The sequence below is a fragment of the Centruroides vittatus genome, unplaced genomic scaffold (genome assembly GCF_030686945.1).
Source record: "Centruroides vittatus isolate TY-2023 unplaced genomic scaffold, ASM3068694v2 contig_370, whole genome shotgun sequence".
In the NCBI taxonomy this organism is placed as follows: Eukaryota; Metazoa; Arthropoda; class Arachnida; order Scorpiones; family Buthidae; genus Centruroides; species Centruroides vittatus.
The window spans coordinates 1,202,266-1,222,501 of NW_027122193.1; the positions used below are offsets into that span (position 1 = coordinate 1,202,266).

Genomic DNA, 20,236 nt, shown 5'->3' on the forward strand with positions numbered 1-20,236 from the left:
TTATATTTGTAAACAGGATAAACAAATTATATAATTCTTCAAGGTGATTAGAAGTAATTAACAGTTAATATTTAATTAATTTTATCCGTTTGATTATATACAATTAAGTATCGGTTTGGGTCGAATCGATAGACGATAATTAATATTGGTAAAATCTTTACTCGTGTAATTTAACTTATTATTATTGTAAATTATACTATTGCAATAATAACCGGGAGAATTTTTAAACATATTACAATATAATTAAAACACGAAGATAAATCTCTCGACATTAGAAAATAAGGAGAACATCGATTAAGTTGTAACATTAGTTTACGACATAGTAATTACACGAGTTGACATTGAAGAAAACGTCAAGGAAAGTGATGGAAAAGAAGCAGATACCAAGGAAGGTAAAGTAATGCTTAAAGAAGAATCAGACATTGTTTTATGGTCATCACTTCTGCTAACTGCAACGCTGTACCATATAGTCAAGAATGATTGATTGCAGCATGCCTAAGATGTGAAGCAGGGGTTAAGGCGAACGGAGATTCTCTTGGCTTAATTACCTCTAAGCCACTAGATGTACCATCTTCTCGGTCTATATTATGGTGTACAGTTGGTTAGGTTAGGCAAGAAAAATTCATAATTCGCAACATTTTAATAGCTACACAACCAATACTCAGTTTTATATACTAAAAAAATGAATAATGTATAAGTATACGTACTTAATCACTATTACAATATGTACTAAATGCGTGTTGCTCCGGTTGAAAAAATCGATATTTTTCTTTATTAATATCCAGATAAGTTGATATAATTTATAAAATATTTGAATATTTAAGTGCTTCTGGATTTTAAGTACTCGATGATAGTTGTTGTTTTGTACAGTAATTAACAGGAGAAGTAAAGACAATGATGTAAGTACTCTCTTCCCACACGTTTAAATGAAACAAAATTGTTTATCAACATTAAGAATTAATAACTTGAATTTTATGATTTTAAAGAATAAACTTTAAAGCGAATCCGTGTTTATATCACTTAACGAAATTTCAAAAACGTATATATATATATAATTTTTTTTTACTTGATGAAAATTGATAATCGATAAACCAATGTTTCTTCGACGAAAACAATCACTTTAAAAGGTATAATCATAGAAGAAACTTTAAGGAATGGGATCATTTATGTTTAATACAGTTTTCCTCAACTGATATCTCTGGATTTTTTTTTTTAAATAATAAAAATTCCGTTATAACAAATATTAGTTTACAGAATAAAAATAAAGAAACAAACCTTAACAAAACTCGAGTAGGTGTTTATCTGACGATGGACTTAAGGAGAAAGTAAACAGCTTGTTCAACAAGCGCTGGGTGTCGCTGTTGTCGCTGCAAATACGCATGCGTTTTATACAGAACTGACACGTGTCTCGCAGTTCAGCTCCCAGTTGTCTTCTCGTACAGCACGTCGACTACATCATCCAGCATCCGACCTGGCTACTCCTGCAAATCCTTGCGCAGACAGCAAAATGCTGCGGCGCTATAGGGCAGCTAGTGGTTCTGCTCTAGATTTGGTACAGCTTCAAAAATCGGACGTAGAATCACCCCAATGCTGTCAAGCAAACAGATTAAGGAGAGTGTTCACGGCTCATTCGCGTCGCAAGAAGAACAAATCGAATTCAACCGGGTTCTCTTTGAATTTGGTATTAAAGGAACCGCTACGTTTAGCTAATTCAGTGCCTTTGAACTTTGATTTATCTAGGTAAGTCTTTATTTTTTTTATTATTTTTTTTCATTTTTGTCGAAAACTTAACAACACTTTTTAATTATCTTTAACAAACTAAATATAAAGCTTAATCGAATTCTTTAATTTATAATGTATAATACTTGAATAGAATCTTCCTTCTTGTTTATCTTAATTAAAAAATGTTTTTTTTTCCTTATTCTTCGAATCAACAAGTGATTTTAAAGATTAATTTCGTTGATTAAATTTCTTCCTTATATATGTATTGTGTAAGCGAAGGTTTATAAAGATTGAAGAAGATTTGTAGTTTGAATTTTATAGATTTAGTAAATTTCGAAAGTTATTCTTGCCATGTGGTATGAATATGATTATATTATTTATGGAAAAAATGGTTTGTAGGAACTCCCATTTTCTTGACAATGACTTGTTTTTTTCCATTTCCTTCATTTATATCCTCATATGTGCAGGAAATGACAAACTACGCCCTATATTCAACTAAACGTGGAAAATCGATGGAATACATAGCTTACAGTATTATATAAAAATACCATAAAATGTACCAGGAAATTCGGATGATGTGATCTCTAGAGGATTTTTCTTAAGAATGGGATAAAGTACATTGTCATCTAGCATAAAGATTGATTCGGTTTTTTAAAAAAATGATCTAAGAAATAAATATATTTGAATAAAAATGAATTTCGAGAAACTTTTTTTAAGGAAAAAAAATAATAATAATAATCCAAATCTATCAATATAAAAATTCAAAATTAAATTTTTATTATTGCTAGGAAATGAAATAAGATGAATTTATAATATATACGAATAGGTTAGGCGATTTTAAAATTTATAAGGAAATCAATTAAACGACAGTTCGATGGTCTGAAAAATCATAAATTACTCCCCATTTTCAATCAAGCATTGATCCTCTCTTACTTAATGGTGAAAAACCGTGAAGTTGGAAAGCTTCCAAACTTTTCTATCCTATTAGCACATTCAATGTATGCCAGTTTGTATCTCTCACGTATTTGTATAATCATGTTTTATTTGCATAAACCATGAAGATATTTTCAACTCATTCGATTAAGTACGATTGTCTTGTTTGGTCATTGTCAACAATGCTTTGTCATTGTCATTCATTACCTGTTATATACAGTAACCGAACAACATATACACGCTAATGATCATAATAATTTTCGTTTTTAAAGCCATAATTATATTCGATTTCAATTATAAAAGTAAAGTAAAGAAATTTAATAGTTTCAATGCAGTAGTTTCAATTTTGATTATACGCCAGAGAATCTGTTCATAAAGGAAAAATATGTATGGGTGTAAAAGATTAACTTAATATTTGATCAACGGATATTTGTTCAACTGTTATTAGCTGTAAGGGTGATTTTTATTTCTAACTTTGGACCACGAACTCAAATGATCATCAATAGGTTGTATTACGTATCATATTGGCTTCGATAAGAGATCTGAAAAAAAACTTTGCTGCTATAAACAGCTTCAAGCAACAAAGAATTTTTCAGATATGAAAAACACGAGTAGTGTATTTGACAATAGAAGTGATTGACGAACAAAACAGTTATCTACAATACCCCCTTCTTTCCTTCTTATGAAAGTTGTAGCCGAATCAAAGAAGCAATACAACATAAAGTTAAAAGGAAGTCACGATTGCAAATATTCATTTCGATAGAATTACCGTTTATTAAAGCTCGATACATATTAAAGAAAGTATACATTAACTAGGTAATGATGATGCGAAACCCGCATTAAGTTGATGACCCTTCATTTTTCGATATTTTAATTAACAGCCCACATGTTTGACATGTTTATGTAATATTTAAATTTTAGGGTAATTACTTTAGGAATTAATTATTTATTATTATCACTTCGATACTGAAGAATATTTGATTATTTGTTAAGGTTAATTTTATTAATTAATAAATTAAAGAATTAAGAATTGATTAAAACCAATTTCAATCTTTTGTTAATTTTATAAATTTGTTTTTTTTGTATTCATTAGTTTAATTAGATTAATTTTAATTGATATTGATTTCTTTAAAAAAGTATTATAGTATTTTGTTCGTAATTTAGCTTTTGTAATGTACAAAAGCATAATTTATGTTATGTTTTGGAAATAAGCATAGAAAAGTACATTTATCAATACTTTTATCAAATAATAGTAAACAAGCTTGTAATCCTTTATAAGTATAATAAAAATATAAATAAATTTTATTAATTTATTTATAATTATAGCGAGAATAATAGCTTTCTAAATACATATTGTTATAGAAAAAAATACATATATTTTTTCTATAACAACATTATATATTTTATAATAAAATAATTACAATGACTACAAAACAGTTCTCATATAAAACAATACTTTTTTCTCCTACAATAAAATTAATTTCCTTAATAATTTAATCAGAAATTAGATTACTTTACTTCTTCGACCCACGGAAATTTTATTTAAAGCCAATCAAAAAAAGGTAAAAAAACATTTAAAAAAAGAAGAGAAAACCAATTTAGTAATGCTTCTTCTCTCTACTCTACCCCCCATCTAAATTTAGTGTTCGATAAAAGTTACATAGGAATGAGAATTTAGGTAACAAACTTTCCGAATCAATTTATGACCATTGAATTAAAATGATATCAGCAACGTTTTATTTATTTTTTTACCATTTTGAAAAAAAAAGAAGAAATAAAATAAAAACGCACGTTTTATAATTATTTTAAACTTTTAAATACAATAATTTCTTCTCCTGTAGTGAATATATGCAATCCAGTATCTGGATGAATTCAATTTGTATGCACAACAATGATGGCGTTTTTTTCATATTAATAATTTGTTTACGTAAAAAAAAAAATTGCATTTCAAAATATACGCATTGCTTAAGGTTATTTGTACAAGAAACATGCTTATAATTTGAGATAATTTTATATTCTATTGTATTCTGTGAAAGTCCATTTGTGAGAATTCAGGTTTTTAATAATTCAATAAAAGAAACCGGCATATATAAAAGATATAATATATATATATATTTGAAGTATATAATCGTGAACATTTACTAAGAACATATTTTTCATAAAAGTAGTATACTAATGCACGACACGGATGAAAATCTCTAGAGTATTCCATCCTCTTCTTCAGATTAAATGGTTTTCTTTCGAACGAATGAGTTAGCGATGAAGAAATGAAAAGATGTCGACATTACTTCGAATTGTTTAGCTATTGTCAGTTTGGAACAAGAATTTCCATCAGCATCTAATTACAAGTTAGAATAGATTTCTCCTTTTTTTTTATTTTTAGAATAATTTTCTTGAAGAATTACGTTTTATTCCATTCCCTTTCTTTTTCCACGATAAAAATGATGATTGTTTAATGCCAACTCGTGTTTTAACGAATGAACAATTATGAAAATTACAACTCGTTCGGATTATGCCATAAGACTAAGTATATTGTTATAAATTAATTAACGATATTTATAGATCCATTAAATAGTTAATTCTCATTTTCGGGATCGACCCATGTTTAGTGCCATTGGTATAACCGAGTAAATGTGTGTATACATTTCTCGACCATTATAGTATAATTATGTATAACGTGATTGAAAATTACTACCTTGTGATATATTTACTGCTGTATACAATCAAATGGTTAATATTATTATTATTATTATTTTACGAGTAAAAAGTACAGATTTGCAATTAGCAAACTCTCTTAAACATTAATTACATGTCGTTAGCTTTCATTCGATATTGTTGAAGTAAATCTTCGTAAAGTCTGATTAACGAAAAGATTATGCTAAATCTTACAATCCAAAATTTATTCCAGTTATATTGTATTAAAGAATTTATTTTACAATTCTGATGGAATTCGTGTAAATAGTCAAATAGCCTACAGTTATGAAGTATGGCTTCTGTCAATAAGTATTCCTGATCAATAGAATGTTGTAAAATGTTTAGCTTTTATATTCATCGATTAAAATAAACTGCAGCAAAATGTTTTTTTATTTAATATATTTAATACGTTTATCAATAAAAAAGTATACACACACACACACACACATGTGTATATAGTACTTATATATAGATTTTTAGTTTTTATGTTGAAATTCTATAACTGCAAATTCCTATAATTTTGTTCAATATATCTCCTTCTCTAAAAGTAATTTTCTTTAGAAATATGCTTTTAAATTAGATATAGGTCAAGATTTTTCCCATTTTCTTCACCTATTTTTGTGTGTAGATTATTTAGTTTTGTAACATGGCTCTTGATAGCGATGAAAGTTGAATATCAGCCAAGGTTTTGTGTAAAGGTTATCAAATAAAGCGTAAAATACAATGTGGAAGAGATTTTTACACTGTAAATTTTTATTTTTATCTCAAACTTTACCTCTTTTTTATGTAATGACAGATTTATTTTACTCTACATAATATTATTGAAATAGGTTAAGCAATGAAAGTAATGATAAATGAAATTACAAGAATGTAATTTGATATTTGATTTTGTTACATAATAAATTGTAATTAAATTAAATATCAAATTAATTTGTATTGTCTTTTGTCTATAAGATTTTAAAATATTTTACAAGTTACTGCATTCATTTTTTATACTTTTAATTAAGAGTTTTCGATATTATTTTACTTTTTATTAGTAAAATTATATTCTTAAATTTTTATATATTGATTAATTTCTTTAATAAAAATAAACTATTAATTTGATATTATGCTAACATTCTATCATCGTGATTAATGAGTTTTCAAGATAACTATCATAATTATCATAAATGATAACCAATGCTTTTTCCCCTTAAAAAATCATTTAAAAATGATAAGATTGATTAATTTGATCTATTTTATTTTCCATTAAATGATATGTTATTATGTATCCAATCAAAATCGATACAATATATGATTCACTTATAATTTTCTACGTATTGGGATTAACATGTCCATAAGATGTATTGCCTTGTTTCTTTTGTATATGAAGTGTCTCTCACTCTTTCATGATGTATTGTTCTGATAATGTTATAATCTGTTTTGATATATCATTTATTTGAATGATGATACTTCTCTACAATAAACTACAGTTGAGTTACTTTTATATAGTGACATTCCTAGAAGAGACGAATGTTTACCAAAAGAATTCTATAATTTTTCTAAAAAGTTCGGTATGTTCATTAACGAAAACATAAAATACACGTGTAAAACATGTTTTTCTGGAAGCATGAAGCATAGCACATTGATAAATAATACATAAAATTTCTTTCTTTTTTTAGTATACAAAGTAAATATTTTTCATCTTGTGAATAAAATATAACTCTGTCACACAATATAAGTCCATTATTTATGTTACATAAGGTGAAGACTGAGTATGCGAAATTTATATTGTTATTTTAATAGTTCTCAACCATTCTTTCACACTAGTTTCCTTTATATTTATATATATTACATCCAAAAAAGACCATATTCAAAAGGATAAATATTTAAACTCCCTATTTTCCTTTAAAACACTTTGTTGGAATATATTGTGAAGAAAGAATTTGTCAAAATCCATTCAAAACGATGACAATTTATTTATTCATGTATTCAGATAGAAAGTATAGACTATGCCAGCTCATTCTTCCATTCACGTGCTGAACTGTCTATACTTAAATATGCTACAACACTTTGTTACTTACATATTTTTCACTGTAAAAAATCTTTTATTTTCTTGTTTTTCTTTTGAAATTTTATTTTTAGATTGTTGAAAAGATTGAAAAACAAAAAATAAATCATTTATAAACCTTTTTTTTTCGTGTGTGTGTGTGTGTAAGTTTAATGTCCATTTTGGATAAAAATATAGAAATTGAAAATGTTTGAAAGTGTAACAAGTTCCTTAAGTAAATAAGTACAAAATATGCTGTAAAGTATTTTATATCTAAGAATTATTTTGTATTAATAATGCTTTTTAAATCGTATATATTTTAATTTATATAAATTATAAATTATTTATAATATCTTGAAGTGGAATACGCTTATATACTTGTTGACTAATATAAGAGGAGGGGGAAAAAAACAAAAATTAATTTTTTTATTTGTAAATTAAGTATTAATGTTAATATAAATGATTTCTCGTCTAATTTTTATATATTTTTCTTAATATAAATCATTTTTTATAATTAAAAATCCTTCGTATAAGAGTAACAGAATGTTATTGATCTAGATTACATCGAGTAATGATTTTATTGTCTTTTAATCTGTAAACACTGTTTTTTTATACAGTAATTTTCTTATAAATTATTCGTTAACTTAGTTAAGGTATTCTCATGTTTAGATAAAATACAATGTAACAATTTGTTAGAAAAATCGGATATTTCTAAAAATAATAGAAGCATCCAAGCGCGTTATTTGATTGAAAATTGTGTAAATTCTACAAAAAATTTAATTTTATTTTATAATTTAATAATATTAAAATCATTACAGAACCGCATGAATTTATTACTATATATTTCTTTTATTATTCAATTAATAAATTAGTATTTATATAATTAATTTGATATATTAATTACAGAAATTATGAACTTTAAAAAAAAACTCAATTATTAGGTTTTATTTATTTTAATAAATTTTCAAAATTTTTATAACTAATTCCACATGAAAAATCAAAGTGAATAATGTAAATAACATTAAAGGAGACAATTTCCTTTTTTCGATTTTTAATTCGTAAAGAAGGAAGTGTCATCGACAGACGACAAAACCATAAAAGTATAAAATGCTTCTGGGCAGTTACTTTGTTCTTTACTAACTCCGACTGGCAAGTGATTAGCAATTGTTGCCAGAGGAACATCCCAAAGCTTTAAAAGTAATGGTTAATTGCTTTAGAAGATCAGACAGTGCCAAATTGTCTAGTAGTTATTTTGACTCTGTTGCATTCTACAATTCTACAAATTAAGATAGTCCAGTTGTAGAAAAATACAGAATTACTTCCGAATCTAGGTGGCATTTTCTACTTGAAAAGACTTGTAAAAACAACCAAGTAAATCCTTTATTTAAGTTAAATTAGTCAATTTATTTACTTACAGTTTTCGAAGTAAAGAAACGTGTAAGAAAGAGAATTTTTTTTCTTTAAAAGAAGAAAATATTTTAAAAGCATTAATTTTATTTCGATTTATTTTAATATATAAAAAGAATGCTTGAAAAATTGAATAAAATATTCAGTTTTGAATTGTAATAAAATTGTCCAATTTTTTTCCTCTCTTTTTCCTTGTTCACTTCTTTTGTACTTGAAGTAATTTTATCATTCAACTTTATATTCAGTAAATAAAAATAAAAATTCTACTTTACTAGCTAAAGAAGTCTGTCAAATACAATTTCTGCATTGCTTTCGGTAATAATAAATTACAAGAAGTACGATGATAAGAAGTTACACTTAGTCAAAGAATACCTTAACATATATATATATATATTATTCATGTTAATGGGAATTATTACGCTTCACTAGAACCTATTAATTCCAATTTTTACTTCTATCTTTCTTTATTTTTATTCTAAGTTTTACTTTCTTAATCTTTAAATGTATATTTAAATCACGCATTATATTAAGGTAACAACAGCAACGGCATTAATCATCTGCACTGATCTCATCACCTGAAATTTTGGATGGTGAAACATTTCCCTAAGGGCAACTGCAGTATTTGTATAGTTTACATGCTGATAGAAACGAATTAATCTCAATTTAACATTGAAAATTTCGCGACTAAGGATAGTAAACAAGAACTACTGTGTTATTTAATTAGTGAAAACTAATTCTTTATAGTTTTATTAATTTTCTTTAAGTGAAAATCTGAGTAAATTATATATAGAATAAATATAATTTATTATATAAAATAATTAACTTTTTATATAAAGTTCATTATCAAATGTAACCAAACATACGCGTGATCTTAATATATCAATCCTGTGTGTGTACAGTACAAATATAAATTAGTTTACATTTATAAATCACTTTATGAATTGATTATGATTAAACCAATAAACACAGATAACAGCAAATGTTAATTTAATGTAAAACGAATCTCAATCAATAATTCATACCTTGTATTATCTAGGATTTTATATTTGGCAGTTGTATTTTCAACAGGGGGGAGGGTGGAAAAATCTATCCAGTGCAACTGTCAAGTAAAAAAAATTATCTTTGGCACCACAACCAGACCATTTATAATAACGGACTCACTTCAGCAATTATCGTTTGAGAAATATGACAGAAGGAATCGAACGAACATAAAAATGAAAGGAAAGTTTCCTTTTTTTCACATGATTTACGCCAATAGAATATTATATAAAGGCATTATAAATTTTACTATGAGTTTAATTTAATTCTTGCGAATTCCTAACGTTCGCCGCCATTTTAGAAATCATAATGGCGTATACTTAAAAATTAATATATTCTTTAATTCAATTCTTCTAATATAAATCTATTACATAACCGGTTAATAATTGATATCAAGTGATATACTATACGTAATCCATATTTAACTACATCATGTTGCAGTTACAAGATGTATTGCAAGTTATAATACTAGAAAATTTTAATGAAATTCGTATACATTAACGCTTACGGAATTATAACCTAGTTATAAATTTATTATAACGAGATAAATTTTAAATATTTTCTAAAATTTTAAACGTTTTTGATAATATAAACCGCATCTACGTTACAGTAATTCGAATGTTTTCTTTTTTAAGAAATTAAGACATGTTTTTTGTTTTATTTTAAGAAAATTCGTTATAAAAAATTTAAAAGTTTAAATCCTTATTTAACGTATTTATTTTTAAAAAAATCCGTTACATGTAAATTACTATAACATAACTGTAATCGATAGAATATTGTTGATTTATGTCACACGCAACAGGTCAATCTATATTATTCTATGATTTATAATTAATATATGAAACTTATCTGTCAATAAATGATATTTGATAAAAATATTACTCATAAAATATTTTTATAAAAATTTAATTAACGTTTATATAAATCATACCTATCAATATAACCGTTTCTACACCATATAAATTCGTTGAAAATTCCGCAATTACTCTGTATTTACCCTTCGTGTGATTAAAGAAAACTACTCTTCTCTCTTATTAAGTTATATAAGAGAAGATAAACAACTAACATAAATATTTACTACATAAAACTGTAATTATTTTATAAAAATATAATAATAATTTACCCACGAAAGGTATTAATGTATACTTAAAAAAATATACTAATAAAGTATCTTATCTTAATTAAAATTTTATTATATTAACTGTTTGCCTGTAAATAAAAATAAATTTTACTTTATAATTTAATCAATTTAATAATATATAAATTCATTTACCTCGGAGGGGAAAGAAAAGAAAATCCTACAGCTCTTTTCCTCACAAGTATTTGAAATTTTCCCTAAGGCATCTGTACAAAGAGAAGCGTTGTCTTCAAGATATTAAACTAGCTTTACACGCAGTCAATAGTCTTTTCTAGTAGGCAACTAGAAAATAGAATCCCTGCAATGCACCACATTCAGTAATCAGACCATTGCCGTATATCGTGTGCATCCGAACAAAAGTGATTGAAGGTGAGTACTTTGGCTTTCGTTGAAAAGAAAATCTTCCTAACTGAATTTCTTGATGCACTTTTTGAAAGTACTACATTAAAGGATGAATATCACATTATATCGAAAAATAAGACAGCGAAACATTTTATATATAAGCCCTCAAAATATTATAACATATATATTTATATATAGCGAAGGTAGATATACAGTAAATCACCTTTACTGATTTTAGAATAAAGGGCGAAATATTAAAAAAAAAAATATATATATATATATATATATATATATATATATACAGCTTATAATTGTTTTGTTTTATTTTAAGAAAATTCGTTATAAAAATTTAAAAGTTTAAATCCTTATTTAACGTATTTATTTTTTTAAAAATCCGTTACATGTAAATTACTATAACATAACGGTAACAAAAATGTTATTATTAAATGGATATAATTATGATATATTATATATAATAATATATAATATATCATAATATATAATATATATATATTATAAAACCTTTTCCATCCAGAAAAATATAGTTGTATTCATTATATAAAGTACAGTACAGTACATCGTATGAGAAAATAAATACGAAGAATATTATTAATTAATTTAAATTATTACTTTAATGTAAAATCTGTTTTAGTAATTTAATCTTTTAAATAAGAGTATTATGTTGGAGAAATTTAATAAAATTATATAATCTCTGACGTAAGTCTATGAATATAATTCATGCAAATCTGTTTTGTGCGAATAGTTATGCAAATGAGATAGATTCTGTGGATTTGTTAAACAAAGCGATGATTCATCCGAAATTCTTATATTTATGCCATTTGAAAATAAGTAAATCGAGTAATTAAATGTAATTTGTAGACGTCGTACATATTCTTTTAATATTTAAAATATTTACTTAAATATATAATCTTCTCTTTTATAGATTATATAACAGTAGATTAATTAAATCTACATACAAAAAAAGTACGCTTTATAAATTCCAACTTCCACCTCTAAACAACGGCCATTTTTATGTTTCCGTCAGTGTCCGTTGTTTACAGTTTTGAATGTATAAAATTGAATTTTATACTAAATTTAGTGTAAAAGTAAATTTATACTTTATTACTATATAAAAGAAATATAATATCATAAATGATTTGAGAAAATACACTTTATTAAATACATTTCTAATATGTTAATGAAATATAAATTAAGATGAAGATGTATAAATTTATTATAAAAGACGAAGAAAATATTATTAAATTATGAATTAGATGATATAAGTTAGATTCTATGAATATGTTAAGCGTACAAAATTATGTTTTATTGATTCACCTGTGACTAATGTTTTTATTTTATTTTCAAGATTGTTAATAAAAGAACTTATTATTGATTTAAAAATGTAATAATTTATAAATTCAGGGAGGTTTTCCTCGCTAGATAAAAAAAAGAATTATGTTATTTATAACGTAAATAATTGATAAAATTGAAAATTGATTGCGGTGTCCACATATTTATTTAAAGATATTCTTGTCGTATTATTCATAAAATCTGCATAATTTTAAGGAAATGTTAGTGGAATCGATATGGATATACGTAACGTGAATATGTTGAAGACATTGCTGAATAAAGATCTATAATTATCTTTATTGACGTTTTGCTCGTCTCATTATTTAAAAATGGATAAATAGAATTTAAAATAGGTGCTCGGTTTTCTTATTGCATCATCTCCCAATCTGTTTCTGGACTGATAATTAAGAAGTGCTTATATCTTTCAAAGAATTTCGAATTTAATCTTAACTATGTTATTAGTGAGGTGATTATGAAGGAAGAGCAATTGAAGTACGTGTCTTCTACTTATTTGTAACCAGCGATGATGAAGAGAGTTTGTAAGATTGTTTGACATCTAGTGCTAAGGCTATATCATTAATAATTTGTCTAATTATTTTCGCCGTTAAAATCTATTATTTGTATATCCTCTATATGCATTATAGAGAATTTATAGTTCTTCAAAATTGTATTATCATTACAAAAGTAGTAATCTAGTTTATAAGTTCTAGACGAAACTCTCTTGTTCCTTCTATCTGTTGTATACATTTGTACAGAACGATTATAAATATATATATATATACTAATACTTTATCTATAATTAATATTAATATAATCATTTAATTATGTGAATAATTTATTAAGCATTTTGCTATTTTTTACAAATTTAAATTACTGTTATTTCATTATTTAAGTCAATAATTAATTGTAAAAAATTGTGTTTAATAATATGTAAATTATTATTATTATTATAAAACTCTTCAAGAATTTACATCAATTATTTAACAATAAACAAACAGTCGATAATATAATTATTTAAATAAATAAAACTAAGGAAGCGAAAGAAAAATAATATTTAAATTACGTTTTTATAAAAGTTATAACTTCTTTTTAATGGATATTGCAAATTATACTTTTCAAATATCTGTTGCCTTTGTTACTTCTATCATTTGTAAATAATAGAATATTACAAATTATTTATTATTCAAGATGCCACAGAATAAAGTTTTATTGAGGATCTATTTTTTAAAAAAAATATATTTCACATTTCTTTGTTATATTTTAGAAGTTTAGCAGCGTGCAGAGAAGAAAATTCGATGAAGATTGTCACATGCTACATTCTATTTTAAAGTAATTTCTGAGATGATGTTGAAGCTTCAATCTGAATCTTTATCCGATTGATCCACAGTATCGTATATACTTTATAGAATTCTACTGACAGATCGTAGTTTATACCCAATAATATGTTAAAAGAGCAACACCATCAAATCCTTTCTTCGCGTGTTTCATTTTTAAAAGACATTCTTTCGAAGTGTAATTTTAGAAAAATGTTTTTAAAATGTTCAAAATTTTACACGAAATAAATGTAAATTACTTTTAAAAATTTATATTTTAAATGCTTTTTATAATAGTAAAAAAAAAAAAAAAAATACAAGAATATTATTTTATTTGAATACAATAACAGCATTATGAAAATATGCATATATTTAATTCATTATTTAGTTTATAGAAAATTAATGCATTAATCTTTCTTGCAATTATTGTATCTAGTAAATTAATAGGAGAAAAAGGAGACATTCTTTAGTATAGTTTCTTTGCTGTGGTCACAATCGATCCATGTAACAAGATCTTGGTTTCCATTCTTTCATGCAGAAAATGTTCAACATAGATAAATTAGCGCAAACATAAAAACGAAAGACAACGTTTATTTATTTAATGAAATTCTAATTTATTTTTTAAACAAATCCTTTCTTCGTCAAGTACAATAGATACACTTTCTATAGAATTAGATATTTAGATGATGATGATGATGATGATGATGATGTTAAAAGCAGATTTTTAATGTTTTTTTCCTAAATTTTCGTATGTAAAACATAAAAATATATGATTATTTATTTAATAATTCTGTGACTTCAATCATGCGGTTTCTTATTTTGAGGTTTCCCATTGGAAATCACTTATATTGTAGTAGTAATATAAGTAATAAAGCGTATCGTAAGTTCATACATTATATATTATTACATATGATTTTTATATATTACACTAAAAAAAATAATAAAAATCTTAAATTATAAATAGTTTCAAATACAGGAAAATTATTTATTAGGCTAAATTTTTAAGAATTTATTTAATAAATTATTTATAGGGAAAAATATCTACAATATAAAAATTTAGGAAATAATCTGTAAATTGATATTCTATAATTTTTTTTTTTTTTTTTTATAAAATCAAGAATCGAAAGAAATTAGTTTCTGACATATTATTTTAATTACAATAATTCAAAAATAAATAAATATTAATTGTATTTACTAACCTATCATTCAACAGATGAAAGAATTAATTACATTTATATCATTGTCTACAGAAGATAATCAGAAAATCTAATTTCCCATCAATTATCTTGTCCTTAAAGATTGATTGTTTTAATTTATTAAACGTTCTGGTATTTTTCAATGGACAAAAATTTAGCAGAAAATGTAAGAGAAAACAATAAATTTTTAAATTGTTTTTTATAAAATTAATATATTGAATTATCCCTATTTTATTATTAAAAAAAGGTAAAATAAATTAGTTTTTTTTCCTTTAAAAAATGAATTATTTAATTAAAAACTTAATATTATATTATTAATATTAAATTCGTTCCATTTTTCACTTCAATTTCTTATAATTATATACAGTGATTATTAATACAGTAAATTTTTTTTTTGCTATGCAATTAGTTGTTACTATAGAAAATTCATAGTAGACGTGAGTATAAACACCTGCTGTAGATAAGAATGTTGAATTATTTTCGAAATTATGCTCTATATTGGAAATGATGTATTAGATAAGTCGTTTTTATAGAAGAAAAATGGATAGTTGTGAAAATAACTTTTGACAATCGATAAGAAATTATTGAATTGGAATGGCGTGAATGAATGTATGGATCACTTTATATGGAAGCTGATAGGGCATATCAAGCAATATTGCATTCTTTTGCCAAGCAATCAATGTACATTCTCTTTATTGACGAAAAAATTGACAGGTATGATAATACTATTGATTTCTTTTTCTTCTTTTTATTCTCTAGTAAAGGCAAATTTTCCTTTTATTTCTTGTTTTTTATCTTGTATTTTTCGTAGACTGCGCTAATTGTCTGGACGGTTTCCTTTCTAGAAATTCAATTAAATAGAAGTTGAATCGCATTTATCAAATAAGAACTCGATCTATATTACATTTAGAAAATATTTGAATAGTATACATTAAGAGAATGTAATTAAAATCGCTAGAAATAGCATTTGTTCGGAGGGAATCATGCTTAAATAATAGGGGAAAAAATGCATTGTATGAAGATGAAAAGAAAATCTAAATTAGCTTGAATATAAGAAAAATATTCCTATTCGTTTAATGTACTTGTATTTGCAGACAGTTTATGCTATTCTAACTGTATTCCTGTAATGGACTCGCTATTCCAATTCGTTTAAACATTATGTTTGAACAGAATGACTCAAATTAGCTAGGAATAGCATGATTATAATAATGATTAATGCATAGAAATAGTAAAAGATATATTAGTTAAACTCGTTTAGAATAGCGTATGTTAACACGCTATTCATATTATTCATGAACTAGAAACGTAATTCGAATAAGTCGAATAGAAATAGCACGTTACTAGAACAGCGAATTAGTTGTAAATAAAATGAACGGAAAATGGTGTTACATTGCCACATCGTTTATGAAAATGTTACCATTTAAACAAGAAAACTATGCCCAAAGGTACATAACATTTTATGTGCTGAATAAATATTTAATTAAAGTTAAAAGTTTTCTCTGAGTGTAATAAAAGTGGTAGTTTTAAACAGAAGGGAACCACTAAAGGCATTTGTACTTGTGGCGTTGAAAGCTTACTTAGCTTCGAAGAAAAGTTATTTCTTTATGATAAGAATATCATTTGATGTTTTCTTGGTCCCTTACGACAGATGGTATTTTCTCTTAGAGATGTTTTATTGCGTTTTTGGAAATCTGGAGAACAAAAAATACAAAAAAAAAAATACTAAAAAAAAACGCAATGGAATCGATGGTTAAATTTTTCAAATAAAATTTATTTCGCTGAAATTGCTATAGTTTTTTTATTTTTATTTTTTGGAATACAATTAAACTGTTTTGATAAAATATGAGCAGATATTTTGCTTTAACCTAGTCAATTATTAATCATTTCAAACAGCGTAATTTGTCAGTTATTCCCCAACTTGTATTAAAACTAAGCTTATTTTTATGTTGATGCTATTAAGGTAACTTGATTGATTGCTTTGCAGAACATGTGCGATATTTCCCACTTTAGTGTTAAAAAAAATTAAAATAAAATAAAATAAATATATATTCTCTTAGGTATATTTTAATAAATAACCAGATTTTACGAAAATAAAATTTAAAAGAAATTTTAATAGCAAATGTCGATTTTGATTAATGTCACTTATTCTAAATACTTATTAAAGGGTACTTATTTGAAAATATACAAGTTTAAAAGACGATTAACTTTAAAAATTTTACATTTTTTTTCATTTTATTACCTTTTTTTTCTGTTACAAAAAATATTTTTATAACGTCAAAACTTCAACTGAAAGTAACTTTTAAAATTAAAGTAAAAAGTAATTATGTAGTAAAATTAGTAAACAGAAACTTTAATAAAACCTCATATCTATAAACAGTACATGTTTTTAAACCTGTTAAAAATAATATATCGAGAGTAGACGTACAGTACATAATGATAACAATGTTAAACTCATTTAGTAATGTATCACAGGAATAATTTCTATTCTGGAAGTAAATAAAAACAATTTAATTGTATTATTTAGCAATGAGAACGTGTATTAATTTTTAAAAATAAAACTTAATATTTTATTATAATAACGGCCACGTTTTATGATTCCGTCAGTTATTGTTATTGTTAAGGCTTGATTGTGTATGTTGAAAATGCAATATAACATAAATATGCAAATTAAGATACTGGGCCCATTGTAAAGCATGATACATGACATGCACATTCGTATCGATAAGAATGCAATGAATATACAGTAATACCTTAGTTACGTCAAGTAAAAAAATACTATGAATTATCATTACCTTTATGGCTTGTGTATTAAAAAAACAATACGCGAATCCATCAAGATGCGTGAATCTATGCATGATTCATTATGGCTACAAGAAGTTTGTGTATAAAATACATATATTAATCCATACGTAAATGTGGATGCTTACGGGAATGTATGCTGATCCATTAAAATGCACAGAAAGGTATGGTTATATGAATTGATAAAAATAGTATTTAGTGTTTACACGTGGTTTGATAGAAGGGCAACGAGTTACATGTAGCATGGTTACGTAGATCAATGGGGAAGCATGAATGCACGATATAAATACAACGATTTTTAAATAATCATGGGCATTTTGCATGTAAATGTAAATGAATGTAATGTATGCTTCACACGAGATTACACGGATAAATGGATACCAATTTAACTTTTTATGGACGTTATTAATAAAAAAAATATATAGCAGTTTACGATACGCTGTATAATAATAATAATAATAAATACAGCATATTCACGAATTCATTCACTTTTAGTAAAATTCAACTTTCTAATGATAAATTTAATACAACCGTATAATTGGGCATTCATTTGTTATAATTATTTCTATAATAATAACTTCATTTTATAATTAATGAAAAATTTAGTCAGTATATAAAATAACTTCACATTTTATATAGTGCCTAATTATAATAATGATAATATAAATTTTAAAAAATAATACTTTAATGGCCTTAGCAAATGTACTTTTGTTTTTACCTTCAAACATAACCTAATAACTTATAAAATAATTAAATAAAACTTTTACAATATGCATATGCTTTGTATAAGTAAAATACTATATTTTTCTTATTTTTAACTTGTTATTGATGTAAAAATTTCAATAGTTATTTTATACAAAGTGGTTGTTTACAATAAGTATTAGATGGTTGAGACTAAGGGAGGAAAGATATTGATTTTGTATCTGAATGGGCTAGAGACTGATTTTGGTACATATAAAACTACAAGAAACGACAAAGCTTATATCAATACGATAATCGTCTTATATTACGACAATCCGTCATTACAAATTGTTGTCCCTCATAGACCTATTAAATCCGAGTTAAGATACCATTAACTTAGAATCACTAGATTTTCCGATAGATTTTTCTAAGAAACGACTAAACTTTAATTATATTTGTATGCAGTTTACTTACTTTAAGAAAATATATTGAAAAAAGAATGTAAAATTGTATTTTTTTTTCTATTACAGTATATCAAAGAGAAAAAATTTAATTACATGACTTTATAAATGTAACTAATTACTTCATATTGATTACAATATTTTAATTACTTAAGGTATTAAAATTATAAGTAACATTAAAAATAATTTTTAAAAAATAAATAAATGTTTTAATTAGTAATATAATATAAAAATATTAATAAATTGTCAATAAAATTTTTAGAAAAAATCCTTTTCTACTTAAGAATTCATTATTTTTATTGTTTTTTTTTGTAATTAAGATGTAATTTAAACAATTTAAAAAAATTTAATTAAGATAAATGTAATTTAAAATGTTAATTAGGTTGTTGTTTCTTTAGAATATTTAATTGGCGTTATATTTAATAATTTAACTGTAATTAGAGACAATTTATTTCTATTTTAAAAATGGAAAATTGTCAATGCTATGTAATTATTAGTGACGTGAATTTTAAGATAATTTTTTTTTAAAATGTTTAAACGTTTAGTATTGTTTCAACACGCAAAAAAACAACACCCCAAAAGCTACATACAAATAACAAACTGCAGTTATTATCTGACTTTATTATCTATGGATGTTATTCATTCGGATTACTTTGAGCAATTGGAAAAGTCTCGTGGCGAAAAGTGGATTATTTAAATGAGAAGTAAGATTTTCCCCTTAGGATAAGGACATTTCTGATTCTAGAGATTAGATTTTCTCATCTTTAGTAAAATATTTCCTTCAGCAAAACTAATGAAATGAAAAAAAAACAACACAAAAAAAACATACACCCTTTAAAATAACATATTAATCATATTTTTAATACTTTATATAGTTAAAAAATGATCAAATTTAATATTTTAAATAAAAATTTTACAATATTTTCACAGCTATTTTTTGTGTGAAAGCATTTTTCTTACACTAAACTCTCTTGTAAGGATCTATGAATTTTTTATGCTACATTATATACTTTTTTTGTGTTTTGAATTGTTGTAAGAGTTTTTAAACTGTGTAAAATAGTTCATGTACATGCATAAAACAATATAAATTTTCAGAAAAATTCTGTTTTTTTGTTGACAACATCCCCATTAAT

General features: G+C 24.6%; 1 protein-coding gene across 3 annotated transcripts in view; it reads left to right on the forward strand.

Moving 5' to 3' along the window:
• Nucleotides 1-1,282: 1,282 nt before the first annotated feature.
• Nucleotides 1,283-20,236, forward strand: part of LOC136975282 (GTPase-activating Rap/Ran-GAP domain-like protein 3) — a 123,348-nt gene continuing 104,394 nt past the window's right edge. Inside the window, exon 1 of one of the 3 annotated variants that reach the window (XM_067270317.1) lies at nt 1,283-1,740. In XM_067270317.1, the coding sequence (XP_067126418.1) occupies nt 1,508-1,740 (233 nt within the window). In that variant the 5' untranslated portion in view covers nt 1,283-1,507. The remainder of the gene's footprint in view (nt 1,741-20,236) is intronic. The other 2 variants (XM_067270319.1, XM_067270316.1) reach the window with 2 other exon arrangements.